The 27,848-nt window shown below is 43.1% G+C and overlaps 4 protein-coding genes and 1 long non-coding RNA gene across 6 annotated transcripts in view; 2 read left to right on the top strand and 3 right to left on the bottom strand.

The window, feature by feature from the left end:
- LOC127143397 (uncharacterized) overlaps positions 1-16,943 on the top strand; it is a 96,203-nt gene extending 79,260 nt beyond the window's left edge. Inside the window, exons 6-7 of the long non-coding RNA XR_007814770.1 lie at positions 10,117-10,156; positions 16,854-16,943. This is a non-coding gene — a long non-coding RNA (uncharacterized LOC127143397). The remainder of the gene's footprint in view (positions 1-10,116; positions 10,157-16,853) is intronic.
- Positions 3,430-9,164, bottom strand: emx2 (empty spiracles homeobox 2). Its single transcript, XM_018681015.2, has 3 exons — positions 7,508-9,164; positions 6,208-6,392; positions 3,430-4,757 (listed from the first exon to the last, which is right to left on the bottom strand). The coding sequence occupies exons 1-3, from the start codon at positions 7,896-7,898 to the stop codon at positions 4,590-4,592; spliced, it is 744 nt and encodes a 247-aa protein (XP_018536531.1). The 5' UTR covers positions 7,899-9,164; the 3' UTR covers positions 3,430-4,589.
- Positions 10,902-17,930, bottom strand: eif3s10 (eukaryotic translation initiation factor 3, subunit 10 (theta)). Its single transcript, XM_018681010.2, has 22 exons — positions 17,739-17,930; positions 17,092-17,282; positions 16,876-17,012; positions 16,622-16,785; positions 16,000-16,199; positions 15,699-15,907; positions 15,447-15,618; positions 15,245-15,349; positions 15,060-15,158; positions 14,853-14,969; positions 14,584-14,769; positions 14,145-14,492; positions 13,961-14,065; positions 13,770-13,883; positions 13,562-13,684; positions 13,316-13,469; positions 13,026-13,207; positions 12,855-12,940; positions 12,306-12,769; positions 12,096-12,228; positions 11,803-12,014; positions 10,902-11,720 (listed from the first exon to the last, which is right to left on the bottom strand). The coding sequence occupies exons 1-22, from the start codon at positions 17,785-17,787 to the stop codon at positions 11,536-11,538; spliced, it is 3,735 nt and encodes a 1,244-aa protein (XP_018536526.1). The 5' UTR covers positions 17,788-17,930; the 3' UTR covers positions 10,902-11,535.
- Positions 17,931-18,575: 645 nt separating this feature from the next.
- dennd10 (DENN domain containing 10) lies at positions 18,576-23,178 on the top strand. Of its 2 annotated transcripts, none has more exons than XM_018681014.2 (10): positions 18,576-19,196; positions 19,384-19,438; positions 19,597-19,796; positions 20,091-20,170; positions 20,255-20,403; positions 21,615-21,726; positions 21,810-21,910; positions 21,996-22,103; positions 22,178-22,272; positions 22,673-23,178. In XM_018681014.2, the coding sequence occupies exons 2-10, from the start codon at positions 19,393-19,395 to the stop codon at positions 22,838-22,840; spliced, it is 1,059 nt and encodes a 352-aa protein (XP_018536530.1). In that variant the 5' UTR covers positions 18,576-19,196; positions 19,384-19,392; the 3' UTR covers positions 22,841-23,178. The 2 variants fall into 2 exon arrangements, with proteins under 2 accessions (XP_018536530.1, XP_018536529.1); XM_018681013.2 differs by having other exon boundaries at positions 18,580-19,299.
- Positions 23,179-24,355: 1,177 nt separating this feature from the next.
- Positions 24,356-27,821, bottom strand: sfxn4 (sideroflexin 4). The gene is made up of 13 exons (XM_018681018.2): positions 27,643-27,821; positions 27,499-27,564; positions 27,342-27,422; positions 27,184-27,238; positions 26,729-26,754; positions 26,591-26,644; positions 26,457-26,519; positions 26,310-26,378; positions 26,134-26,224; positions 25,273-25,388; positions 25,111-25,196; positions 24,915-25,032; positions 24,356-24,841 (listed from the first exon to the last, which is right to left on the bottom strand). Exons 1-13 carry the CDS (start codon positions 27,679-27,681, stop codon positions 24,764-24,766), a joined length of 942 nt encoding a protein of 313 aa, XP_018536534.1. The 5' UTR covers positions 27,682-27,821; the 3' UTR covers positions 24,356-24,763.
- Positions 27,822-27,848: the final 27 nt, after the last annotated feature.

The following is a 27,848-nucleotide window of genomic DNA, read 5'->3' as shown; positions in this document are numbered from 1 at the left end:
GGCTTGAATGCACTCAAAGTAGATGTTTACCACTGGAGGAAAACAGCGCATAAAGATGCTGGAGGTGTCTTGTGGACACGCAGGGCATTATGGGACGGAGGCCAAGAAGAAAAAAAACAAAAAAACAAGGAGGAGAAAGAGGCGTCTGTGCAGGTGGAAAAAGTTTAGTGTTTCTAAAATCGTGAATATTTCATCGTGAAATGGCCGTTTATCACTTGTAGGTCGGCGACATCCCCACATCCCTCAAGTCACATGTTTTGTCTGCGCGGTGACCTCAGCGAACGCCGGGGCAATCGAGCACCAAAAAGCCCTGAAACCCTGCATGGGCCTGTCAGAGCAGCAGCTTGTAATGTGGCTCTTGGCTTCGCTCATCTATTAACAATCACATGTTGGTGCCAGGCTCTTAGAGAGTGTGTGTCTACAAGCTGTAACCCTGCTCTGAATTCATTAAAAGTGATGGAGGATAAAAAAAAGAAGAAGAAGAAGAAGAAGGGGACACTTAGGAGGCTAATTGGAGCAGAAACAGCAAAATAAATAATTGGATCCAAATGTAACTTCACATTTTAGCTTATTTCAGACAAGAGTTTAGAGTTTAACACAAACTATATGTGTCAGTGAACGCAGCAGGCCCCGGTACAAGCTGCTGTGGACGAGTGTGTGTGTGTGTGTAATCCTGCACTTAAACGCCTCATCTCCCTCAACATCTAAATTCAAATCCATAACAAATAAAAATAACAAAGAAAAACCACGTGATTAAAAATGATTTTCTCGCGTCTGCGCAGTAGAGACGCTCAGTCCGAGTCAGTAAGTGCTGACAGCACCGGATGGCAAATTGGAAATTGCTGCGTTTGGAAAACATAATGATGAGAGCGCATCACGGCAGCGAACGCCCCTCCCTCGTTATTAATAATAAAGAAAGAAACTGAATCCGAGGCCGCCGTGTTTAATTTATTATTATGTAAGCCATTTGAAGGGTGGTTGTATGGTAATTGCTCATTAGTCTTGTATATTTATCGCTGCACCTTATGTCAAGGCCAGGGGAATTGTGTAGGGTTCAATCTCTCGTTTCAAGGATCAATTTCAGAGGCAATTTGTGAAACAGGACCAGATCGAGTCAGTTCCCGGGACGCGGCCCGAACTACAGGTGCCACCTCAGGGACAGTTTCGGAATAAACCCAGAAGAGGCCTCGGACGGGACGACGTGTTGACAAACTTATCCAAAGCCCTCCTTTACAAAAGCCACTTCTCCCGATCAATTATTGACTGTGAGGACTAATGCGGAGCCGTGTCCTCCGCCCGTCCCCTCCCTCAGCCTCCGTCCACATTAGCGGTGTCAGCGGACGTAATTATACCTGCTAATTGCAGATTAGAGGTTTTGGGTCAGTGGGGTCACTTGATAGGACCGACTACTCTTTTCAATGATGGATAATCATTTCACGTCGCAGGCTAAATGTTTAATGCAGCGCGAGGAGGATGAGGATGAAGAGGAGGGAGGAGGTCCAAAAAAAAAATCTCCAAAACGACCCCATCGGTCGTGAATATAAAAGTTTAGATAACCTCCCCACACACACACACACACACACACACAGCTCAGTCCCTCTTAACGCACGAGGAAGGATCTGATGTGTGAGGGCCCACTTCACATCATAACACACACACACACACGCGCGCGCTCGTGCTGTTTGAATCCTGTCCAAACCAATTATATTCACGCGACCTTCGTCTTAAATTGCGCTTGATCGTTTCATAATCGGATCTGAAAAAAGAGCGTATTTTAAAAACGTAAAAAAATTAGACAAGCTTTGCGCATTTTTAAAAAAATAATTTATCATCGGCCTGATTTTGATTTTTAAAACGAACTCTGCTTTTAATTTCAACATAAACGAACATCTACAACTTTTATTATTTTTAATTTAAATATTTTACTGGTCGCCTTCAGAATAAAGCGTCATTTAGCATTTTAGAAAATAAACACAGGCTTTTATTTTTGTATCTAAACCTGCTTTAAAATATAAATTTAATTTGCAAAGTTGCAGCCATTTAAAAAAAAATAAAGAGATAAATATTTCCAGGTTAAAATCAAACGCGTGTGAATTAATCAGCCGGTGCCAGGCTCTAATGAGACAACGTGTCCTGTCTCCTGTGTGTCCATACAGGCGCTCAGAGGGTGGTGGTGGTGGAGGAGGAGGGTGGAGGGGCTGCGCCAAATTTGTTTGCGGCGGATCAAGGCTCACCGCCTCCACTGCACTTTCTTTATCTTAATTCCAACTTGAAAAGATATAATTATCTAGTTTGAACAGGACTGCTATCAAATCCTTCTTTATAGGCAGGGAAGGGAAAAGCTCGAGTGGATTGTGAAGCTCTGAGCCGCTCGGTGTTGCCCGAGATAGGAGTAATGAAGTTGTGGAGTCCGGAGATACAAAGGGCATTAACCTCATTAGCATGAAACCTTTTCTTCTAACTATTGTGGGACCCTTTCAGTCCTCTAATCCCCCCTATTTCAAAGCTGGGTTTGTAATAAAGCTTTTAGGTTTTTTTCCAAAGCTAATGGTATTCTCTAAAGATTTTTATTGCTGTTATAATCTATGGGCCGATTAAGAATTCCCTATATACCCCCCTCCACCCTCTCCACCCTCCATCCTTCCTCCTCCTCTTCCTCAACCCAAACCACAAAAACTGCTTTTTTTAGTTTATGAAACAATTAAACAAACACATGCACCTTACACCAGAAAACAGGAGTTCTTAAAAGAGAGAGAAAAAAATCATAATCCAGTTTAAATTTAAAACCGAGCTTCATTGTTTTGCTGTTTGTTTTTGTTTGTTTGTTTGTAAACAGGGAATAATTTCCTGCTTCTGTAAATAGCATCTCTCTCTCTTTCTGTTTTGTTTTTTGTAGTTTAGCCCACAGGCTCCTGAAGAAGTCCTGTAACGTTCATCAGTCTAAAAGCAGCAGCAGCAGCAGCAGCAGCATGATGGAGCCTATAAAGACAAGATTTTAAACAAAGATCCCATTTTGCGGCGCGCTGCAACCTTCCCTTATCGCGTCGTGAGGGGTAGTCAGATTGTACTAAATTATGTCCAACCAAGCCCCCTTGGATCCGTGGATTAAGAGATTAAAGTGGACCACTGGGCAATGCCATCCCCTTTCCTTCCTCCCCCCCTCTCCACCCCCCCGAACCTCATATTACTCGCATGATAATTGCCCCCAAACTGATTTGCACTTTCACAAAAGCTCGTGGAGACTCTTTGTAGCCGGAGCGGAGCAGAGGAGGAAAAAATACAAACTAACGCCGGGCGTCCATTTCAGCCTGAGAAACATTAGAAAAGACTGCAGCGGCTTTTTTCTGTCACCTCCGTGTGTTTTTTAATTTAACTGATTTATAATCAGAGGCCTCCTCCTCCTCCTCCTCCTCTGTTTAATCAAAAGTCTTTACTTTTACTGCGCGCAACATATTGATAAAACTTTATTGACAAAATATTGACAATTACATACTTCTTGGAAGTATACTTTGTGTTAAAATTGTAGCAAACTTAACACAAACACAAAAATTATTTACATTCTGTAAAAGAGGGTTTAACAGAAACATTAACTTTTAGCATTTCTGTACATGGAATACGCTCAGTGCTTGAAGTTTTTTTTTTCTTTTTTTTTAAAATCATTTTCTCAATTCTTGTGTTTAGTCCTTCGTGGCAACTTTCACTGGAGGGTCAAGTCCTGACAGAAGGCTGTATGGGGGAGTTAGGGGCTGGGGGGGCACAGCGACACATTGGTAAAGCTTTAGGTTAAAGGAATGTCCTGATACCTTCCCTTTAAGTACTTTATCTGTGGTCTGATTGACTTTTTTAGAAAGAACTTTTCCCTTTTTTCTTTTTTTTTAAATCGAAATTCACTTTTTCTTTTCTTAAAAAAACACTATAACGCAGCACCGCTACTTCATATGTTTTCACAATCACTTTTACACGAGAATCATTAATTAAAGACTGCACACTTTGTAAAAAGGAAGAAGCACGACATCTCTCAGTTCAGTTTGAAAATAGAGTTAAAAACAAAATTGATTATTATTAATATTTTTTTTGTCTTGGTTCGAGAAAACTTGTCAAATTAAAACAACTACCAGGAGAAAAAAAACTATATCATGCATTTCAAGTTTTACAAAAGCAGTTTGGTGTTTTGGTATCTTGAGTGGAAACGTTTTTTTAAATTTTAAAAATTAGAAATAATAATAATATAAAAAGAAAAACCTTCTGAAGTGCAAACGTCCAATATGAATTGGAGAGAGAGAAATAATTGGTGGTGGTGGATGGGGGTTGTAGTGGTGGTGGTGCTGCAGGTAGGTGGACTGAGACACTGTCAGTCACATTTTCCCGGGTCTTTTTTTTCTTTTCTTGGATTGACAGACCCTCGTGGTGACAGCAGAGCCACCAGGCGGGTTTCTCTCACCCTCAGCTGCCGATCTCCGGAGATCTGAAACGTGACATTGGCTTTGTGTTTTTTCGCCCTCTCATTGTCTCTACACGGCATCCGTTATCCACGTCCTCCTTCACACAGACGCTTCATGTGTCTTTTTGTTTGTTTGTTTGTTTGTTTTTTAATCGTCCGAGGTGACATCAATCTCCTCCGGACTCGCCTGTTTAGTCGCCAGTCTCCACCGGTTTATGTGATGCGATCCCTTCTTCTTCTGCTGAGACTCCGAGCCCTCCTCCTCCAACTTCTGTCGCTTGAACTTCGTCCTCCGGTTCTGAAACCACACTTTTACCTGAAGAGGTAAAAAAAAGAAAGAAAGAAAAAAGAAAAAGAAAAGAAACTGGATCAGTTATCAGGAGATAAACTGTGATTGGCCCGTGCGTAAAAACCACGCGTAAAAAAAACGGGGACGCATTGTTTGGGTTAAATAGAAGCAGGCAGTGGAAATAAAAAGGTCCAGTGTGACCTGTGGTGAATGATCACACACACAAACTATAAATAATAAAAAAAAACACCAGTTATTTTCTCAGAGAGCCACAAATCCACGAGTTTAAATTGTTGTCTCGTTTATAAAATTAATTTCTGGCACAAAGAGGTCACTCACCTCTGCTTCAAAATAAAACCGTGCAAATGACCAGCCATCACATCCCATAATATCCCTTTAAAAATAAAATTAAAATGGGATGAAGTAAAAGGGGAAAAGCTGGGATAAACTAAAAGTAGATTTTATTTTTTTAGGCTCTCAAACATCTGATTCTGGAGGAAACTTTTAACGCTTCTTGTAAAGTAGGTCAGAGGATTTTTTTCACAATAAAAGCCTTTGTGACAGATTATAAATGTAAGAGAAGAAATAAACACTGCTCAGTTAATAAAAGGCACCGTGGGGAATTAACAACATCTAAATCGATAAATTGTCTGGTCCTGCTTTGTCACTCTGCAGCCCCCCCTCCCCTCTCCCTCTCTCCCCCATCCCTCCCCCCCTTATCCCTTTTTTTTAGCTCTTAAATGGCAACTGAGGTGCATTTAATAAGCCTTCAGTGGGCTAATTGAAGTAGGTGATGGTTCATTTCTCCCTTCAGCTCCCTCCAAAGGCCCCGCCGTCCAAAAGGAGACACGGGGCGGACAAAAGACAGCGGCCGATGGGCTCAAACAGCATCTTAAATATGGCAGGAGGGAATCCACTGAACCCGCCTCGCTCTTTGTATCGAACTATCCCGTAAAAATGGTTAACTGGTTAATTTGCCCTCCATTTTGAAAGGCTCCAACCCCCCCACCACCACCACCTCCAAAACAAAGTAATTCAACCCCTCCTGAAATGAGGTTAGGCCTATACAATGACGGTGGATTTGATCCAACAGAGAGCCCCTGTCTTCCTCTGACAACCTGCATTTATGGAACCTGGAGTAGAAACAATTTACTGCTTATTTTAAAATTGTTTTCTTTTTAAAAGACGCTGCTCCTTTCTTTATTTTATTGCAGCAGCCTGGGTTTAAAAGGCGCGTGACGCACGGTGCCACGTTCAGGAAAAAAACACTAAAACACCACATTTAGTCCAACACATCAGCCATAATGTGAGAAATATCCTTTTTATCACAACAATAAAAACGGCTGTAAAGAGCCAGTGGGCCTGTTCTAACAGCCGGAGCATCAGGCAGCAGCACACACAGGAAGCAGCGCTAAAAGGAGAAATAACACGAGCTTCTTCCAGGTGAAATAACCAATAAAATGTGGCGTTTTCTTACCTGAGTTTCTGTGAGGCTAAGGCTGTGGGCGAGCTGTTTCCTTTCTGCTCCCACCACGTAATGGTTTTTCTCAAACGCGTGTTCGAGCCGCAGGAGTTGCGAGGGTGAAAAAGCTGTCCGGATTCTTTTGGGCTTTCTGGCCAGCGCGTTGTGCAAAAGGAAGCTCTCCGGACTCGTTTCATTACCTGGGAACGAGCAGAAAACCAGGATCTGAGTCACGAGCTTCTTCTGCTGCTGCTTTTTATTTCTAATATATGAACATTTGCGTAAGAAGCAGGAGGCCCGAGCTGCAGCTGTGAGACAATAATAACCTGAGCAGACTGGAAAAATGTCCTGATGATAAAGTGTGAGGAGAAGCTGATAAAAGAAGATCATTTATAGAAAACCTGCTCATTTTAAATGATCATCTGCTTTAACTGTCTTTAACTGTGGAGAGACCACGGCAGGGAAGCAAAACAAAGCGGAGCTTTAATCCTGGGCCTAATGACATGAACTCAGAAACAGACCGTCAACAAAATCTCAGGTAAAAACAAAACAGCGTGAAGGCGTTTAAATAAACAGCAACAAGAAATTAATTCAGAATCATTTCCTGCAGAAATAGGAGCATTTAGCTTTAATTTACCTGCAAATAAAAAACAAACGAACAAAAAATTAAATGCAATAAAATGAGAAAAGAATAAAATAATAATAATCGGATTTTCTAAGCGGATAACACCTCACAGTGGAGGTCAGTTTTAGTTCATAAAATTAAAATAACCCCAGCTTTAGAAAATCAGCAATAGGCTGCTGAAATAAGCCTCCACGCTGTTTCATTTTTAAAAAATAAAAACAGTGAAATAAAACAGAACAGCAGCGAGAAACGTCCTCGTTTTTACTCATGAACGTAGATCATGTTCTAAATATAACCTGCAGACTAACTGTGTACAAACATGTCACATTTAACACTGTTTTTTTTTTTTTTTTAGCCCTGAACAGACGTGAAGCAGCAGGCGGCTGAAGAAGCAAAGGCAGCAATTATTCTGATTTCTGCACGATTCCACTTTAAAAAGAGAAATTCATCGGTTTTTAAAAGCCAAATATTCCTTTAAATTAGCTTCTGTTTTTGGCCTGAGGGTTGGAGTCGATGAGCTGAATTAAAAGTGCTCTGCTACAGCTTCACACATTTTTAAATTCCGTCTACATCCTGCTCTCTGCTGCTGATGGACAGAGAAAGAAAATATATCTTCGCTCCGAAGCCGCTCGGCTCGTTTTTCGTGCGTAAAAGTGAAGCAACACGGAGAGAGAGAGCTCCAGCACTTACCTTGAAATCTGTGACCCAAGTACCTATATCTGTGTAATAACCAGGGGTAGAAAGTTGAGGGGTCCCTTTGCTGGCTGGCGAAAAGAGGGTGCGGACTGTGCGAGGAGGAAAGCGGGTGAGCGGCCAGAGCGTGCGGCGGGGCCACCGGATGCACCGGGACGGCGGAGTTTGGCGGATGAGAGACCGCCTCGGCGAACACCAAGTCCGGGTTAGAGTAGACGCCCCTGCCGCCGGAGTGAAAGCCGTTCAGAAAGGGGTTCATCTGGCCGGAGTTTGCATAGCTGAGAGCCGCTGGCCTGATGGGCTCCTCGGAGCGGGACGCCGGTACGGGATTATCCTTCGCCACTAAAGACTCTATAGTAAAACACCTCTTGGGTGTAGGTTGAAACATGGTCTGATAGTCCAGATTCCCCAGTTTAAGTTAAAGTCGTCGGAGGCGCTCTCGCTTAAAAAATACTCCACACCCAAGAAAAGGGGGAAAGTTTCTGCGCAGTAAAATAAGTTGGGAAAAGGCGGCAGCGCCGAGGAAGCCAAAAATAAAAAGTGCTCGGCTACTCCCAGACTAATCCATGGATGTGATCGTTTTCCTCGCCGGGTTCGTGCAGGCAGATTTGTTAGTTCATGAGCCTAATTAGCGCTGCAGTCCCATAAACAGCTTCCTCTGAAGGCTGTAATGGCATGGTGATTGGTCGCTGCCGCTGCTGCTCGCCTTAAGGTGGAGAAGGGGGGGAAGACGCTTAAAAAGTGCGTCAATGGGGAAGCAGGGGCGCGGAGAGGCGGACTCGGAACGCGCAACACGGAACGGATTCGTCCAGAGAGGAGCCCCCCGCACATACACGCGCGCGTGCACATACACACACCACACGCGCGCGCATATCTCCAGGACATTTAACACACTCATCTGAACCAGTAGAAAAGCTGAAGGTAGCTGCTTATTTGCATTTAAGGCCTATGACAGCGTCAAACTGATTTTTTTTTCAGGGAGGTGGTGTGTGTGTGGTGTTAGCAGCAAGTGATTATTTTTAATTATGCACAACAATGTTGCGCAAACACCCAATCAGCTCCATTAAAGTGTTTCCGAGGCTAATATTTAGCAGCAGCGGCCTTTTCTTTATTTCAGCTGATTCCTGCTCCTGTTTCCTTCCTGTGAGGATGAGTTTCAGGTTGAACAGAGCAGGATGGGATGTGTGGGAGATTTAGGGCCGGTTTTGTGTCAGGTGCTGCTGCTGGAGGTGGAGGTGGAGGTGGAGGACGCGGCGTGAAAAACCTCCAGAGTCCAGCAGCTGCTCACTGATGAGCCGCTGTGCGTCCAACTTACATCCAAGGATAAACGCTCAGGTGTCCAGTGTGTGTGTGTGTGTGTGTGACTGTCACCCCTGAGTGTGTGTGTGTGTGTGTGGATCAGTGCAGCAGCACAAAGCTGCAGCCGTGGCCGCGCACCGAGGGCCTGAGCAGCAGCAGCAGCAGCGCCGAGTTACACCGTCATGAGGCGGGTTAGACGGAGACACAGACGCCTCTGAAACTGAGCTCCACACCTATGACTTACTCTGAATTATTGTTTATTTATTTATTTCTATATTTATTTTTTGTTTGCATTTTTTTAAGTGTGCTGAGGGAACAGATCATACATGAGGTGATTGACTTCAGATGCAGAAGAATTTAATTTGTCTTTTAAGGGAACACATATAACAATATTATTATTATTATTATTATTATTATTATTATTATTATTATTATCATTATTATTATTATTATTATTATTATTATTATTATTATTCAGTAGTAGTAGTATTTACTTTAGGCTTTATTTATGGCCGGTAGTTTAAGTCTCTCTGGAGTAAAATACAAACAGTGAAACAGCTGCAGTTTACAACACAACAAACGGCCGATCTGACATTTATACTTTTTAAAAATATGTGAAATCACATTACATCCTGTTATTATTATTAACACTGTCAGGAATCACTGGGGGGTTTATTTCAACTTTCAGTTTATTTTTGTAAAGTGTGGGCTTTTATTTTGGGATATCAGTCTGTGCGTCAACCATGAGCTTTATTATAATTTATTATTATTATGGTCATTATTATTATTATTGTTTTTATTATTATTATATCTATAGCAGGGTTGTAGCTATAGGTCGGGGCAGTTAAATTCAACGCAATTTATAATTTGGACAAACATTTTTCAAGTAAAACTTCTGCTTGTGTGATGATTTATTAATTATTATTCTTATTATTTTACAGCTCCAGCAGTGTAACAGTGGTTTGTTAGTTTACTCCACTCTGACCAGTGGCTGTATGTGCATATTTTCCTGGAGTTTCCACAGAACACGCTGTGTCTGCTCTGACACGGTGAAGCGGTGTCCGTCTCTCTCCGCGGTGCTTTACCGACCTCTAGTGGTTAGAAAACTGCAGCGAGATAAACTGGGAGTCAGGAGCTTCTGGGCGCCTGGAGAGAAGAGATCCAGCAGCGAGCAGTGGTTTAGTTTCACTGGATGATGCACTGAAAGAAACGACCGCAATCTATTGACACAGATGCATATTTTCCCTCCTGTGATTTAAAATATTCACAGTCATTCTCTCTGTCTTTCACAAATATACAACCATCAGATTTATCCTGCAGTCCACCAGGGAAGGTCCTGACCTCCAGGTAGGGAACAACTGTCTTAACCCAGGCTTTATTTTCCCATGTTTTGGGCTGTAATTGACTTTGCTTTAAATCACTACCAGACTCCATTGACAAAAACAGGAATTTTACAGAGCAGAAAACAGGAGCTGCTGGAATACCACTGCCTCCATCTGTTAGTTAGTTTGTGATATTGTGTGACTTTTAGTGGTGGAAGAAGTAATCAGATACTTTACATCAGTAAAGGTACCACACAATAACACAAACAGACTTCTAAATGGAGGCAGTGGTATTCCAGCAGCTCCTGTTTTCTGCTCTGTAAAATTCCTGTTTTTGTCAATGGAGTCTGGTTTTGGTATATAGTGATGTTTCTGGTTGTGGTTTTATTGTACTGATGTATAGCAAAACTTCTGGTCTCCTTTTTGTCCATAACTACAAATGATAAATGATAAACATCATCATATATCAGTACCAGACTCCATTGAGAAAAACAGGAATTTTACTGAGCAGGAACACAGGAGGTGCTGGAATACTGCTGCCTTGATCGGTTTGTTTGTGTTGCTTTGTTGTAGTTTAAGATTCTGAATACCACTTCCACCACTGAAAGTCTCACAATAACACAAACAAACTAAAATATGGAGGCAGTGGTATTCCAGCAGCTCCTGTGTTCTGCTTGGTAAAATTACTGTTTTTCTCAATGGAGTCTGGTACTGATATATAGCAATGTTTCTGGCTGAACAAAAAGAAATAAAAAGGTCCGTCTCACACAGGTGGTGAACAAACATCTTTATTAATAAAGGCTTTATCTGTACACATGCAACCTGGTTTAATAACACAGACCGCAGCAAGATAGAAGCACATAGGACCAGTTGAATACTCTAAGCATACACAACAAAATGGAAATTCTTCTAATTCTTTTATGAGAAGCATCTGAAACATTAGGTGGAGCAGCACTGAAGCAAATGACCATTAGAAGTATTATATAATATTTCTGAAAAGGTTAATTATTCAAAAGAGGCAGTTGGTGATAGACTCAAGTTTGCATTGAAAGTTGGAGCAGGTTCACTGGTTTTTCAGTTGAATTATTGTAGGTGAGAACACTCCTAACCACTAGGGGGCAGTCATGTTTAGATTAATGGGTTTGAGTGAGGCCTAAGTGCTCACAAGTTCATTGAATGATGGTGTTTCAGGTGGAGGAGAGCCTCTGTTTTTGTTTTTTAACTGCTGAAAGTAAATGGAAACAACTCCCAGGAAAACTACCATCTACAAATATTTCTTTAATTCAAAAGGAATTAACGCACATGAGGATCAGACGTTTGTAGCTGTTAATTCACCACTGGATAATGAATATTTTAAATTTTTCCAAAACCAATTTATCACTAATTAGATGCAGAGGCTGCTGCTCAGCGGCGGACGGTGGTCCAGCCGTCATCATCCGTCTCGTTCTTGGTGCGACGAGGCATTTCCTTCTCAGTGCGCCAACCCTTTTCTCCGTCGGCGTCGCGGTCCCGGTCGCGTTCTCTGTCTCGCGGCCGGTCTCTGTCCCGCTCCTCCCGCTTATCATCGCCTCCACGACGCCAAGAGCCACCTGAGGAGACAAAGACGCTCGTTAGGCGACGGTCAAGCTGCTGTTCAAACTGCGAGGTGACGTTCTTGAATCCTCTGCTCACCCTCGTCAGGATCTCTGGTTGGACCTCTGTGGTCACGGTCGTCTCTGTCTCTGTCCCGATCACGGCGGTCACCACGGCGATCGTCACGGCGATCATCACGGCGATCATCTCGGTCACGGCGATCGTCGCGGTCGGTGTCGTCCCTGCGAGCATCTCTCCAGCCACTCCCCTCATCTGTGCCTCCGCCGCCTCTCCTCCAGGCGCCCTCCTCTCTGTGAATAAACACCAATTAACAAAAAATGGCGGCGACTCACTAAAGAGGAAACTGGACGTGGATCTTCTGTCGGGCTCACCTGTGCGGACGCCGGTCTCTGAAGCGGTCGCTGGGTCTTTCATCTCCTTCGCCCTCATCACCATCGTCATGGTCGCCACCGCGGGGGGGTCCCCAGCTCTCCTCTCGGGCCTTCTCCCGCTCACGCCAACCACCTGCAACAGAAGCATTTCCTCATCATCCTGTCCGTTTACAGAGCCGCTGTCTGTCTATCAACAACTCTCAGGCTCACCAGGTCTGCCCAGGGGTTTCCAGGGTTTGGCATCATCACCTCCACGCCGCGGTCCATCATCCATGCCTCTTCTTCCACCTCTGTCATCATCGCCTCCTCTCCTGGGACCCCAGTCGTCGTCGACCCCACGTCTGGGACCCCTGGAGTCGTCCATGCCCCTGCGAGGACCTCTATCGTCGTCAAAGCCGCGTCTGGGACCGCGGTCGTCGTCGAAACCACGCCTCGGGCCGCGATCGTCATCTCCGCCCCTCCTCGGGCCGCGGTCATCATCGAAGGCTCTGCGAGGAGGACGGTCATCGTCCATCCCTCTGCGCAGAGGACGGTCATCATCGCCGCCACGACGCGGACCGCGATCGTCGTCAAAGCCACGACGGGGACCTCTGTCTTCTCTGCGGGAGTCTCCTCGCCTGAAGGGCACCTCCCTCTCCTCCCTGTCATTGTCCTGCGTCTCCTGTCTCCACTCCCTAGAGATGGAGAGCGAGCACAGGTGTTAGAGCTGCCCCCTCCTGGTTTAATGCAGCCATATTAACTCAAGTTACCAACACACACCTGTCAGGTGGAGGACGACGCCACTCTGATTCACCTCCTCCCTCAGTGCGCCGCCTCCATCCTCCCTCCTCCTTATCGCCCCACTCCTGTGTTAACAAAACAAAACGACACATGAAGATATTTTAACCTGAAGGTTGTTACTCTGCACTCAGTCCTTAACCTCACTCGTACCTTGGTTTTCTCTTCTGGCTGGCCCCTTCTCTCCTCCTCACGACGGCGCTCCCGCTCCTCGATCTCCTGCTGACGAGCGCGCTGCTTCCGTTCCTGCTCCTCCAGCTTGCGCAGACGCTCCTGGTACTCCCTCTCCTCCTCCTCTCGCTGCTCTTGCTCCAGGCGTTCACGCTCCTCGCGCTCTGTAAGGAAACAGCATTTCATGAAGATTTTGTGCTTTGCAACAACTTCCTCTCCTCGTTTCTAACATCCCTAAAACAACCATTTAGACCAGATATTATTTCTTCTACCTTTCTTAAGCTGCTCCTCGTGGATGCGCTGTGCCTCCTCCTCCTTCTGGCGGTAGTAAGCGTTACGCCTGTCCTCTTTGCGCTGCCTCTTCCTGTCCTCCAGGCGCTTCTTCCTCTCCTCCACCAAACGCTCCTGGAAAGCTTTCAGTTTTTCCTTCACAGACAGAAAATCAAACATTAAAACCACTGCTTCAGTCATTAGAAAACTCAGCTTAAACACAGATAGAAGGAAGAAAACGGTCTTACCTCGTAGATGAAGCTACGAGCAGCGGTTATCTTTGACAAGAAGTTTTCTTTGTCCTCCATCATCCTGGACATGCGCTTCTTGTGCTCCAGAGCCTTCTCCCGCTCAACTTTCATGTTGCTGATCTACAAGAGGAAAAACATAAGTTCTTACACTGGAAACTCATCTGAAAGTCTTGAATTAACTGGTTTTTTTTTTTTGGTTACATACCCTCTCCTCCTCCTGGAGCTCCCACAGTTCCATGTCCTTGATGCGCTGCTCCTCGTAAGCCTTCTTGATGAGAGGAATCTCCTCGAGGCGTTTGGCTCTCTCAAAGTAGTCGATCTGGAGAGAAATTAAAAGTCAGTGTCGTGTTTGTATTTAATTAAGAGAGACTCAGCGCTGACGTCTCACTGGGTTACCTTCTTCTCCTGGTTCTTCAGACGCTCCTGGAGCTCCTTCTTCTCCTTCTCCAGCTGCTCCACCTGTTTGGCCATGATGAAGTCAGGATCCAGCTCCTCCAGGTCCTGAAAACAACAGTGTGTTATCTTATCTTTGAAACCTAATATCACTGAGATCAGTTTCTTATTTTAGCTGCCTTTTTACCTCAATATCAATATCCTTAAAGGCCTTGGCTCCGAGTTCAGTCTTCTTGATCTGCTCCAGCCGTTCGCGGACCGTCTTCTTCTTGATCTGCTCGTGCTCCTGCATGATGCGCTCCTTCTCCCTCTCCTTGGCCTCCTGCCGCAGACGCTCCTCCTCGGCCTTGCGGACCTTCTGCATCTCAGCCTCCCGCTGCTCCAGCTCCTCCTTCTCACGCTGGATGTTCAGGCTCTCCAGGCGCTCCTTACGCTCCTCGATGGTCTGCCTGCGAGCCAGGATGCGCTGGTGATCCTTGCGGGCGTTTTTCAGGTAGGCGGCGATGGCCTGCTGGTTCTGCTCCTCACGCTCTTGCTGTGAAAGGACAAAAACATCATAAAGCAGTTTAGAAATGAAGAATAAATTGTACCAAAATGTATGTAAAATCTCAGGAAGCGTGACTGACCAGGATGGAGGCAGGCTTGATGACCTGGATGGCTTTGGCCAAAGAAGCAGACATGGCAGTCAGCTGGTTCCTGATCTGCTCTGACGGCATGTTCTGGAGGAACGGACCGACAGGAGCATCTTCTTTGGTTGAGTAGTTCAGGTCAGAGCCAAAGCTCAGAGTCCGAGAGGTGTGGTCTATCCGGACCTAAAAGACAGAAACAAAATGTTAACCATAAGTTCAGGCCATCATTAGTGTTAATGCATCATCTCTTCTGATTGTGATCTCACCTGGAGGTCACAGTGGCGGGCGGCGTCCACGATAGAGCGCTCCAGCTGGAAGGCGTCAACAAATGGAACCAGGGAGGCCAGACGGCTGAACTCGATGCTCTGGTAGATCTGTGCGACCTAAAAAAAACAGACACAGAATAATGAGAGCAGGTAGATATAAATCCAGAGGAATGATTTTTAAAGAAATTTAAAAATGAAGACACGTACCTGCTGCAGGAGCCTCAGGATGGTGTTGCTCTGCAGGTGAGGAACATACTGCTGCAGATCAGCCTCCTTCTCAGCCTGGTCTCTGACCCAGTTCAACACCTGGTGAAGAGAGTCAATGTTAACGAGCGCTGGGAGAAATAAGAGCAGCTACAGTAAATTTAAATAGATGAATTTTGATCGTTTACCTTGGTGACTCTTCCGCTCAGTTTCAGAGGATGAAAGTCGACCTCTAGCCAGTTGTAAAGATCTTTCACTTCAGGTACGACATACTGCAGCAGATTAAATCTCACCTAGAACGTAGACAAGTCAGGAGAAGAGTCAGAGTCTAAACTGGGGCACACTCAAAACCTATAACACTTAAAGCTCCTCTCTTGTGCGCTAACATACCATGTCATTGATGAGACTCTGGCGGGTCGGTGGGGACTGCAGGCCCAGGAGAGTGGCCAGCCTGCGGTGCTTCTCCACAATGATGCCGTCCATGTCCAGCAGCCGGGCGATATCCGTGCGCTCGGGGGTGATGGGGATGGAGAGGGTGGCCAGGAGGACTCTGGTGGACATCCTGAAGATGGAAAGAATTATTAACTACTTGTCTCAATCAAAATTAAACTTACAGCTCTCTATGGATAGTGAATAAACTACCTCTGCATCTCGTCTTGGGTCAGGTTCTTGCGCATCTCCCTGGACAGGTGGTAGAGGCGGTGAAGGGTGCAGGCGTGGAAGAGAGCGTTTCCAGATTTCCAGAACACAGTAGACACCTTGTTGTAGTAGTTGGCCATCAGCTGGGGTTTGGGAGGCTTCTTGGAAAGAGCAAACAGACCGTGGATGTCCTCAACAGCCTTGAACGCTTCCTAGAAATAGAGACAACACAGCTTCAGTCACTGCTCAAACAGAGGAAGTTTTAATAATCAAGTTAGATGCTTCTAACACTTGGTGGACAGACCTGCCAGAGCTCCATGCTAATAGCGCTGTCCAGCTGCACCAGACGCGTCTCCAGGTGCATGGACTGGCTCTCAGGGTTGTTCAGGTTGATGGCGGTGCTCTGGTTGTGGTGGCGCTGGATCTGCCCCAGGTGCATACGCAGGTTGTCACAGAGCTTGCGAAACTCAGCTTTGCGGGTGTACTGAAGGCAGAACTTGAATGCTGGAGAAAAGATGACAAAGTATTAGTAACAGTAATAAAATGAAATGTTCAGCATGTCATTTTTTGCTTTGTTTTTTGAATTATTTCACTTAATTTTGACCTTTTTATTTAACCCTTTTGTTTAACCAGAAACATCATGATATCACTACCAGACTCCATTGAGAAAAACTGCAATTTTACACAGCAAGTACACAGGAGCTGCTGGAATATCACTGCCTCCATCTGTTAATTTGTCAGTGTTATTTTGTGACTTTCAGTAATGGAAAAAGTAATCAGATACTTTATTTAAGTAAGAAGTGCCACACAATAACACAAACACACTAACAGACTGAGGCAGCAGCTCCAGTGTTCTGCTCAGTAAAATTGCTGCTTTTCTCAATGGAGTCTGGTAGCAAAAGGTACTTAAGAAGATGTGTCACTACCTTGCTGGGCAATGTCATGGTACAGACGCTCCACCTTGGAGTTGTTTCGGAGCAGGTCCAGGCACTGGCGGTAGGACTCCCACAGGAACTTGACCCAGGGAGTGAGCAGCAGGCGGTCGGTACGATCCTGAGTGTCCTCTCCGCTCACAGCGCTCAGGAGCACACTGAAGTTACAGGACATGTGATGTTAATAACACATTAATAACACAACATAACTTCCTCATTTCTGCAGGGAAAGACTTGGGTAACCTCACCTTTCTGGGGTCTGGATGTTGTCCAGATCCTCGATGTCCAGGACCATCTGCTGGGACTCCTCCTTGGCGGTCTCCGTCTTCTCCTCCGCCAGCTTCAGGTAAGCTCTAACCACATCCTCCAGAGATTTGATATTCACCTGAGAGCAGAGACAGAGATGTTACATTTCAACTCCAATCTACCTGACCTGCGCAGACGTCAGATTTCTCCTCACGCACCTGCTGGCAGATGTTCTTGTACTGGTACAGACCCTCCTTGGCCAGGTGGCTCTTGCGCAGATCCACGCAGAGCTCCAGGTACTTGAGCATGATGGGCTCGTGGATCTTCTGCCATGTTCGATGTTTTTTGCTCTTGATGACATCGTACAAAACATCCAACGCTGGCTGTTTCTTGCCAACCTCAAGAAACTCTGCGTAAAGCACATGATAGCAACATTAGCATCTCGCATCAACACCTTCAAACACCGTGGTTAGCTAAACCTGCCGCATTCAGCAAGGCCCGTAACGATGCTAGCTAAACGTGACGTTAGCATAAACTTACATCACCGCTGATTTGACAGCAGTTAACAGCCACGATCGATAACGTTAACAAAGCCGATACGATGATTAACGTTTACCCATTAGCCATCTACGTTTTTAAAAATGTTTCTGATTTGGTAAAACACTCAGTAAAACAAAAAATGGCCTACCCGGTTAGGCTAAAGCTGCGAGAAAGCGATATGGCTTCCCCGCCATTCAAGCTAGCATTAGCATTTAGCGCGGCTAACTGCGCCGCTGCTTTTACCCGACGAGGATTCCAGCTAACGGCGGCTAGCTAGTTAGCATGAGTGTGTGACATCTATGAAGCGACCGCGTCTCCTACTCACCGTTCGCTCGTTTCAGAGCGTTCTCTGGCCGCTGAAAATACGCCGGCATGTCGGTGCCGTTCTAGTGGAAACTCCAAACTGGGCTGACTCTTGTGGATTTCTGACAGATTTTCACCAGTCCATCCAAGCCACGCACTCAACCGCTGCGACGGTGCTGGCTGAGAAAGGATGAACCTCGTGAGTGGCCTAGCTAGTGTTGCCAGGTGCGTCACGCGCTAACCCCCATTATGACGAGCTGAGAACGAGGAAATGATAAATAAATTATAAATATTAAAGGTTTATATATCTACATTTAAGCCGTAAGATAAGTCGTTTCTAAGTTATGAATTAAAATAAGCATATTTGTGAACTTGGACGTCACTTTTTGGCCGTTGGCATCTAATATCTATCTATTTTATAGCTGTATTTATCTTTTATCTTCATCTTGTTAATTGTATATTACTAATAATGCTAATATTCTGTACTTTTACGATCATATTTTTATATTTTATACTTTATTCAGTCTTTATTCTGTATTTATTTGTTCTTTTTTTAAATATGCTGTTAGCATTACACAAAAACACACCAGTGAGGTGTAAGTATTTGCCATAAATAAATATGACTTTGGCACATTTTTTACTATGCATGGACACATTTTTATACCTAACAACAGCCACTGGTAACTGATGTGAAGCATCTGTATGAGTTAGAAACGCAGGAGAATCCTGATGTGCTGTATTTGTTTTCTACAGATCACTGATATGTGATTATGGCTCTCAAATTAAATATGTTAATTAAATAAAATATGTGGCATATAAACTATTCCTAATACCTAATAATTATTCCTTCTGTAGGATGATAAAATAGACAACAGCTCCAAAGAACCGCGACTTCCCAAATGAGGGTTTTGAACAAACCTGGCAGCTCTGGGCGTTTAAAGTCCCCGGATGCGCTCTGCTCATGGTGCGTTCAGGTGATCCTCGTAAAGTATCACTCTCATGTAGACCTCATACTTTAACAACATTCAAACAACAGACATCAAATTGTTCTTGAAGAGTATTTTTTAATTTTTAATTGATATCATGAAATGTATTATTCCTAGATTGAACAAACTTTTTAAGGTGGAACATCTTTTCAGTTTGTACTGCTGCCTATCGATTTTCTATCAGGCCTTATATATAGGGGGAAAAAGTGAAACATTCCTAAATAATGAGTGTAAAAATTAAAGAAATATCAAGGGACAAAAACACATTAAAACTTGGGGAATTGAACAAAAATACCTTATAGGCTCTACAAGTTTTTAAAGTCTTGTTTTTTATAATTCGATAATTTCGGTGTCCATGAACGCACCGCCGGCCTCGGAGTATCGCCATCTGTGATTGGTTTAAGCAGCGTGTCTCCTCCTCGCGCACTATCCCCGGAAGAAGGAAGCGATTCTGCAGAGACAGAAGAGAGGAGGAGAGAGTCTGTTGACAGCAGGTAAAACACCCGGTCCCCCGACACGTTCAAACACATTTTTCTGTTCCGGTAAATCGGTACCGGGAATCGTTCAGGTGTTTGGACCGAAGAAGAAGCTCTCAAGGTACTTTTTCCGTCCTCAGAGGAAAGATGGCTGCTGGTGTTTTCTGTTTCTCTGCAGTTAACTTGTGATTGTGAACTCTTCCAGGTATGGAATATGGCAACAACTGAAATGCAGCTTATGTTAAGCGTCGCATTAATCGGTAAGTTTCATTTCACGGTTTATTTTTTCTTGATTTTTGGTCGGTTTTTAAAGGAAGTAAACGCCTCAGACTCATTGTAGGAGAATCACATGACGCCAGTGTGAACCAGAAGCGTCCGATGCTCCTGCAGTTTATGATTTTCTTCTTTCTTCTTCCAGAGAAAGATGTGAACGGAGACACGCTGTGGGTGTGGTGCTATCCCTCTGTGGACTCAGACCTGAGGACAGTCCTGCTCAGTAAGTGCTGCCTGACTCAGGACAGCAGCCGGGACTTCCACACCTTTGTGTTTGGTCAGTTCTGTCGCACCTGGTACTACATAACCACAGTGGAGGTACAGGAACCTACAGCGCTGAACAAGGTAGAGTAAATCTGGAGCTGAGATGAATGATCATCTTCATTCTGGATTAATCTGCTGGTTGTTTTTGTCGTTAATCAGTTACTTTTTTAACCTAAAAATGTAAGATAATGGAGAAAATGCAAATATATTGAATGAACTGTGATTTAAAACAGAGAGAGGCAGCAAATCCTCACATTTAAGAAGCAGGAGCAAGCAAGTTTTTGCCATAATTGCCATAATTAACGACTCAAACAGTAAAAAAATCAGTGAAATAGTGAATTTATTTAGTTTTGTTTCTGTTTTTTCCTCTTCAAGGTCACTCATTTTTCAATAGTCGTCACAGCAAAAGACTTCAACCCTGAGAAATATGCTGCTCTCAGTCGGATCCTCTGCAGGTAACAGTGTTTGTGGACGTGAAGTTAGAGGCTAATACTGACGCTGTGATTATTAAATAGATGTTTTGATGTTTTGTTACTCAGGATGTACGTCAAACACGGCAGTCCGGTGAAGATGATGGAGGCGTACATCACCGTCCTCACCAAAGGGATCTGTCAGAGCGATGAAAACGGCTCCTTTCTCATTAAGGACTACGACGTTCGGAAGGCGTACCTGGCCGGTTCAGTCAAAGGTGAGACTTAGTAGGAGGTCAGTCTGTGTTTAAATCAAGACAGAATCCAGGAACGTTGTTGTTGCACCGACTCAGATTTTATCAGTTTGTCAGTGTAATATTTAGATCTGAATACACAATTTTAGTCTGATGAAAATGACTGAAAACTGCCTCCACACCTGGTTTTATTCTTAATATCTTAACATCCATCTGTGGTAGAGACCTAAAAGACTAATAACAGATTGTATTTGGAGAAAAAATAATGGTTGATATCATAAAGGTGGAAAAAATGGGTTTAAAACATCTTCAGTTTCACTCTGTCTTGAGGAATTTAGCATTTTTTCCCCTCAAATCTAAAGCTGTTTATAAAATCAACAGGCTGCAGTACAAACTGAATGGTTCAGTCAGAGAGAGAACATGTTTGTCTTCCATCCTACAGAGTTAATGAGGTTAGGAATGAAACTTTTCCAAACAAGGCTTCACAGGTAAAGTGTTGTAGAGACTGTAAAGAGGAAGTTTAGAAAGTCTCTGAGGCGCCGTAGAAAACAAATGATTTGAACAGGTCTTGGTTCTGGGACTCAATCATCAGATAGACGAGGTTTGAACAAAATCAGATGATCTATTGATCGACAGAAAAATAATCTGCAGCTCTTCTGGAAACTGATTAATCAACACTTTCTTCTTAAATGCGAAGATTTCCTGCTTTTCGTCGTCTTATATAATATTAAACAGAATGTCTTTGGGTTTTTGACGTGATCGTGATCTAAAGACAGTTTCCTGTTTTGTAGACTAAACGTTTCAGTGATTAATCAAGAAAATAATTAGCAGATTCATTGTGAGTCAGGGCTACAGAGAAATACTACATGTAAGTGTAGTTATGGCTGCGATTAACAATTATTTTCATAATCATTTGATTCACAGATTATGTCTGTGATTGAATGAGGTCTATAAAATGACAACAAAACTACTCAAATACATCATGTTGTTTTTAAATATCTAGTTTTGATAATTTACTAAATGTTTAAAAGATTCACTGTTCACTGTAAGATGCAGTTCAGTGAGTTTATTTTGAAATACGACGCAGAAAAGACCTGTGATTTTGGTGATTTTCATGAAAAACACGACTAAAACTGAAAGCGGTTCATAAATATTTAGCAGGAACACAACCCCAGATTCCCTCTGAGATGAAACTGGGTCATTCAGTTTACGTCTGTGTTTCTGCTCTGCCTCAGACGTGGTGTCTCAGTTTGGTATGGAGACGATCATCCTGTACACGGCGCTCATGCTGAAGAAGAGGATCGTCGTCCATCACCCTCGTATCGAAGCACTGTTGGAGTTTACGAGGTGAATCTGAGACTTAAATTCAACATTAAAACCTGAATTATAATTTGATAATAGAGATTAACTCTTCGTCTGTTTCCCCGAAGAGTTCTGCCAGCGCTGACGTGGCACAGGAAAGACTGGTCCATCCTGCACCCGTACGAGCACCTGACTGATATTGAGCTGGAGGATTTGAAGAAATGCCCTGGTGAGGCTGCTTCCTGCTTTATTTACTCCTCTCAGAGACTCAAAAATAAATTATTCACACTCCAATATGTTTGTTTTCTCCACAGGCTACATAGCAGGATTCGTAGATCCCGAAGTGAGCAACAGATCGGACCTGTTTGATGTGTTTGTGAACCTCCCCGACGGCGTTATCACCGTATCTCAGAGCGCCAAAGGTACAGTATGTTGAAAGAGAAAGCGACATGTTGTGCGTTTCCCCTCAGACTGACAGTGCAGTTTCCCACCACAGAGGCCATGGCTATGGGGAAGTTACACAAAGATGTTGGTCAGCTTATCGTCCAGTCTGCAGAGGACACAGAGAGGTCAGACAGTCAGGTGATTAAGGTGAGAACACATGTAGTTTTACTGTTTTATCAGTACCAGACTCCATTGACAAAAACAGGAATTTTAGCAAACAGAACACAGGAGCTGCTGCCTTGATCTGTTAATTTGTTTGTACTGTTGTGTGACTTTCAGTGGTGAAAGAAGTATTGAAATCATTTCCTTAAGTAAAGCTAACAAACAATAACATAAACAATCTAACAGATCAAGGCAGCAGCTCCTGTGTTCTGCTCGGTAAAATTCCTCTTTTTGTCAATGGAGTCTGGTAGTGATAAAACCTATGTTTCTGGTTAAACAAAGATTTTTGTTCCTATTAATCATTTACACCCAACAACATGGGGAAAAATCCTCCTCAAATATAAACTTACATTATGTGTAGCGTGAACTCTTGTTTCATTCACAGGACATCTCCATTAAGACAAAAGAGATCCTCGCCAACTTGGTCGCCCTGGCTAACGAGTGTGAAGACTCTAAAATCACACTTGAAGCTTTAAAGCAGCATCATTTTCCTCCGGCGACAGAAAACTTCCTCTTTCATTTGGCAGCTGCCGAACAACTCCTACGGATATAAACCTGTTTTCTCTCCTGCAGGAAGACGTTACTGTTTTTGTATATGTCGGAATAATTACTGGTTTTCTGAAAGGCTTGTGCAGACTCTCGCTCTCATCACGAGAGTGTGCACAAGACACTTTCTCACAGTGTGAGGTAGGAAAGTGACACTAGCATCAAATTATAGCTAACACTGTTTTTCTAATATGAGACAGATGAGCAGGTGTTTACCACATAGAATCAAAGTTTTATGATTTTCTTCTTGCCAAAAAATCTCATGAAAAAGACCAAAACTAGCAATGAATTGATACGCTAGAAAACCAAGTGTGTATTCATCCGCAGCTGAAAATAGTCCCCCCCCCCAAAAACATGCTATTTACTGCGGTTTGAGTAGTGTTTGCTAAAAACTACAGTGCCCAGCTGATTTTGGAATTAATTGAGCCTTTTTTAAATGAAACTACATATTTGTGGCTCTATTTCTAGAAGGAATCAGTGAGTTTGGGGCTGAGCAGCACAGACATGGTTGTAAAGTTTATAAAGACGGAGTTGATTTTGGTCTTTTCATGGTATTTGTTGGCAAAAAGCTAATTATAAGATCAGGATAGCCTCGCTCTTTATATGATAACTTTGGTGTTTTTAAACCTGGACCTCATTTTCCCATGGTTTCAGTCCAGCATTAAGGAAGAACAGTGTATCTGGCAAATACAAACAACTGCTGCAGTGTAGTCAAACGGTGCAATTTTCCATGTCAAAGTACGTCCACTACAGTTCTTGTTTTTGCCACTGACAGGCTCAGATTGTTATTAAAAGTGTCTGACAACATTATGGATAAGATTCCTACCAAACAAAGCATCACTATATATCCATACCAGACTCCATTGACAAAAACAGGAATTTTACAGAGCAGAACACAGGAGCTGCTGGAATACCTCTGCCTCTGTCTGTTAGTTTGTTTGTGTTATTTTGTGACTTTCAAAAATGGAAGAAGTATTTAGATCCTTTACATAAGTAAAAGTACCACACAGTAACTAACAGATAGAGGCATTGGTATTTCAGCAGTGCCTGTGTTCTTCTCAGTAAAATTACTGATTTTCTCAGTGGAGTCTGGTAGTGTCCCTATTAGTTATTTACACCTAAAAACATGGGAAAATAAGGCCCGGGTTCAAAAATACCAGCGTTATCCTTTAACATTAGTAGTTATGAACAATAAAGAGCTACAATATTTGTCTCAAATGTTGTGAAATTGACACAAATAAAGTGGTACTTTTTCATCTGGTACATCTGATAGCGAGAGCTTCCACTCCTCGGTGCAAAGCTGCATTACATCACAATTCATCGTCTTTGGTCTGAAACAACTGCAATAGACAACATGTGGGTTTATTGACATTTTTTTAAACGTCACATTTTGTATTTTACTAATGACTTTTCTGTCTCATAACTAAAACAAACTGTGTAATGAGACTTTTTCAGTGTTTTATAAAAGAAAAGGTTGTTCCTCGTCAATCTGCAGCTGATCAAATAACGATTGATGCCTCAGTTCCACAATCATTTATATGCTTTTTTATTTTTATTAATGTACATTTAGCACTGTTGTTTTACTGTTAAGTCCATTCTCAATCACATTGCCAAAAAGGTGGTTTTGTGCCTCAGTATTTCAGATAAGACAGAGTGCAATACATAGAAATGCTCATGTAACTTTGAAAACTAAATGTATTTTCATGAACTGATGTAATATTTCATATCTATAAAAAAAACATCTAATATTTCAACTAAATAAATTTACTATCATAAACTATCTTCATGTTCCTGTAAGTGGTTTTATCTCACATGAATCTGAGAAAAAGCTGCAGCTGCTTGATGTTAAATAAGACGTTTATTTTCATGCTAATCAGCTCCGACCACTTTATTTACTCTGTTAATTGTTTCTACGATGTGTCGCTCCTCCTCAGAGTCCTCTGTGATAGAATAAATGTCCGTCGACTGCAGCAGCCTGCAGCTCCTCCTCCAGCTTTTCCTTCTTTATCTGTAGAATAAACAAAGTCAACGTCAGCCGAGTTCATTGGGAGGAAAACAGCCTGAAGGATCCTGAATCTTACCGTCCCCAGCTGAGGGAAGAGACCGAACGACACCGGGATCATCAGCCCGAGAACAAACGCTACGCTCATGTGACGGAGAGGAGCGACCAGCAGGGGGCTCCTCTGGAAGAGCCTCGTCCTGTGAAGGTAAATCCATGTTAGCTGACAGGTGTGGTGTTGTCCAGGTGAGCAGAGTTAACATTTAAAAGCCTCTCACCTCTGTAAAAGGAAAATCAGCAGATTAGGAACGGCGGCGGTCGTGCCAAACATGGCCGCTCTCGACGTCGCAGTTTCCATCACGGCCTGAACAGAAAGAAATATTTAACACTGCAAGTTTTCAACGAGAAGATTTATTTTGTTTGTTTTTTTTTCTTTGTACCTTTTCTCCTGCTGCTTTTGAGAAACCGACAGGATTTCCATTGGAATCAAACACCTGGATCCCCGAGTCTGACTCCTCGCTTCTGACAGTGACGACATTGAAGAAGGCCAGAGCAGCTGGAGAGACATAAACAACACGTTGGTGTAAAAAGTCCAACCTGTTCGTACTGGATCCAAACCAGCAGACTTATTATTAAATCATAAGAAACTAGAATTACTGCCTCCGACTGTAGACCTCGTCAGCCGGTCCAGTTTCAAGCAACCAACTGCTGAGTAGATGTTATGGACAGAGATTCTCTCTGATGTGGGGCTAAAGCGCTCGTCTGGACGGAGATTGTTTTTGTTTTAAAAGCTGTAATGGAATTCCTTCTATCGCGCTCTCAAGAATGTGGGATCACAGTGACCTTGACCTTTGACCCCCAAATTCTAATCAGTTCATCCAGTTTAAGTGAACATTTGCACCAAATTTGAAGAGATTCCCTTGAGGTGTTTCTGAGATATCACGTTCACAAGAATGGGACAAACAGATGATTGGATGGATGGTCAACCCAAAAACCTAATGCCTCTGGCCACGGCTGTCGCTTGACCTTTGACCTTTGACCACCAAATTCTAATCAGTTCATCCTTGAGTCCAAGTGAACATTTGTACCAAATTTGAAGAGATTCCCTCAAGGCATACCGAGATATCAGGATCACGAGAATGGGACGAACAGACGAACAATCTACTAACAACAGAATAAAAAGGAAAATAAATTATACGCCATTTTGTTTTTTGCCTCGGGGTGAATTCATAATGTTTGGACCCGTTTATTTACTATCGCAGGTGTAGAATAGTTTTCTAATTTCAGGATAAATAACTCACCTGAGAGTGGGATCGGTAATATCGACCTGAGGAAAGTCTGGACTGGTGCGCTCCTCACTCTGAGTCGGTTGATGAAAATTTGAGGAAGAGCCTGAAACAGAAAATACATTAGAAACTTTTTTAAAAGTGAAACTACACAGTTTATTTTAAAGCTGAAGTTGCCACCATCAGATTACCCCTGCACACGCTGTGTAGGAGACCGTCCCAGCGATCAACAGAAGCTGCTTCAGAGACGTCGTCTTACCCTGGAGGTGAGATAGATTACAGATTATATCTGAAGATATGAGAGGATCTGCTGCATTCTTCTGTTTCTGATTCGTTACCTGCTCTGATGAGGAATTTCTGTTTGCATAGTTGAACCCAGTGCTGTAACTCTGCAGCAAAAACTGAAAGAATATTTCTGTGTTAGAGCTACATGTAATAAGTTTTTATTTATATGATAAATATTCTTCTTTACCTGCCAGAACAGAGCTGGTTTGACGCCGCTGTGAGGTAAAAAACTGGCAACCACCTGAAAAAATAAAGTTTTTTTCATTTCAAGGTCAGTTTCAGGTCAAGAATGAATTAATTGATATTGATTGGATGACACACGTACCAGAGGAGCTGATATTGGCAAAAATGCTTGAAAAAAAAAGACAAATAATGTAATTTTAGATATTAGAAGACTTATTTTAATGATATTGATACTGATTATGATGATATTAAAGAGTAAGATACTTTTTGTTTGACCAGAAACATTGTTATATACCAGTACCAGACTCCATTGACAAAAACAGGAATTTTACTGTGCAGAACACAAGAGCTGCTGGAATACCACTGCATTGACTTTTGAAGTTTGTTTGTGTTACTGTGTGACTTTCAGTGGTGGAAGTAATCAGATACTTTATATAAGTAAAAGTACCACATAAACAAACTAACTGTAGTATCCCAGCAGCTCCTGTGTTATGCTCTGTAAAATTCCTGATTTTGTCAATGGAGTCTGGTATTGATATACATGTATTTTTAATACTGGCTGGAGGAAGATCAATGAAAGTCTTAATTCTGTTTTACCTGGAGGCCGGAAAACTAGAGGAAGAACAGCTCCAGAATCAGCGTGGACAGACGACTGTAAACATTACATGGTAATTATGCCTTTAAAAAAACTTTATCAACATTAGAATTAATTTAACAAACAAAACTGTTTATTCTGTGTTTCATTCAACACTTACAAGAGCGAGGGTCGGTGCAGGTGCATCCTTTTCCCTGTTCTCGCCACTTCTAAGAAGAGAGTGGGCCTTCTGTATTTCAGCCTGAGGGGAGCAGCATCAGCTGTTAAACATCAGATTTATCTCCCAGTATCAGATCAGTGCAGAGGCTGAGACTCACATCAGAGGAGAGCAGCGACGATGGATCCAGGAGATTAAACCAGAGCTTCACTCGGCTGAGGAACGACTGAAAAAGGAAGGTATAGATTACAAAATAAACACAAGAAGAAGATGTAAACAGTTTCATTGAACACAGCACAGTTACCTGCCCCTCGTTTTTCCAGTATAACAGAACAGGATCCATCAGAACAACACGCACATGAACTACTCATAAATTAAATTCAATAAATTAAACACAAACACTACTAAAGCTCACATGGAATTCTCATGCTTTCGAGGTCAAGTTCTATTTAGAAACTATTTCCGCGTTAAACCACGTGTTCAGTCGTGGGCGGGGTTTGCTACATTCAG

The sequence above is a fragment of the Lates calcarifer genome, linkage group LG16_LG22, assembly GCF_001640805.2.
Source record: "Lates calcarifer isolate ASB-BC8 linkage group LG16_LG22, TLL_Latcal_v3, whole genome shotgun sequence".
Lineage (NCBI taxonomy): Eukaryota > Metazoa > Chordata > Actinopteri > Centropomidae > Lates > Lates calcarifer.
This window is presented reverse-complemented; position numbering and strand designations above follow the sequence as displayed.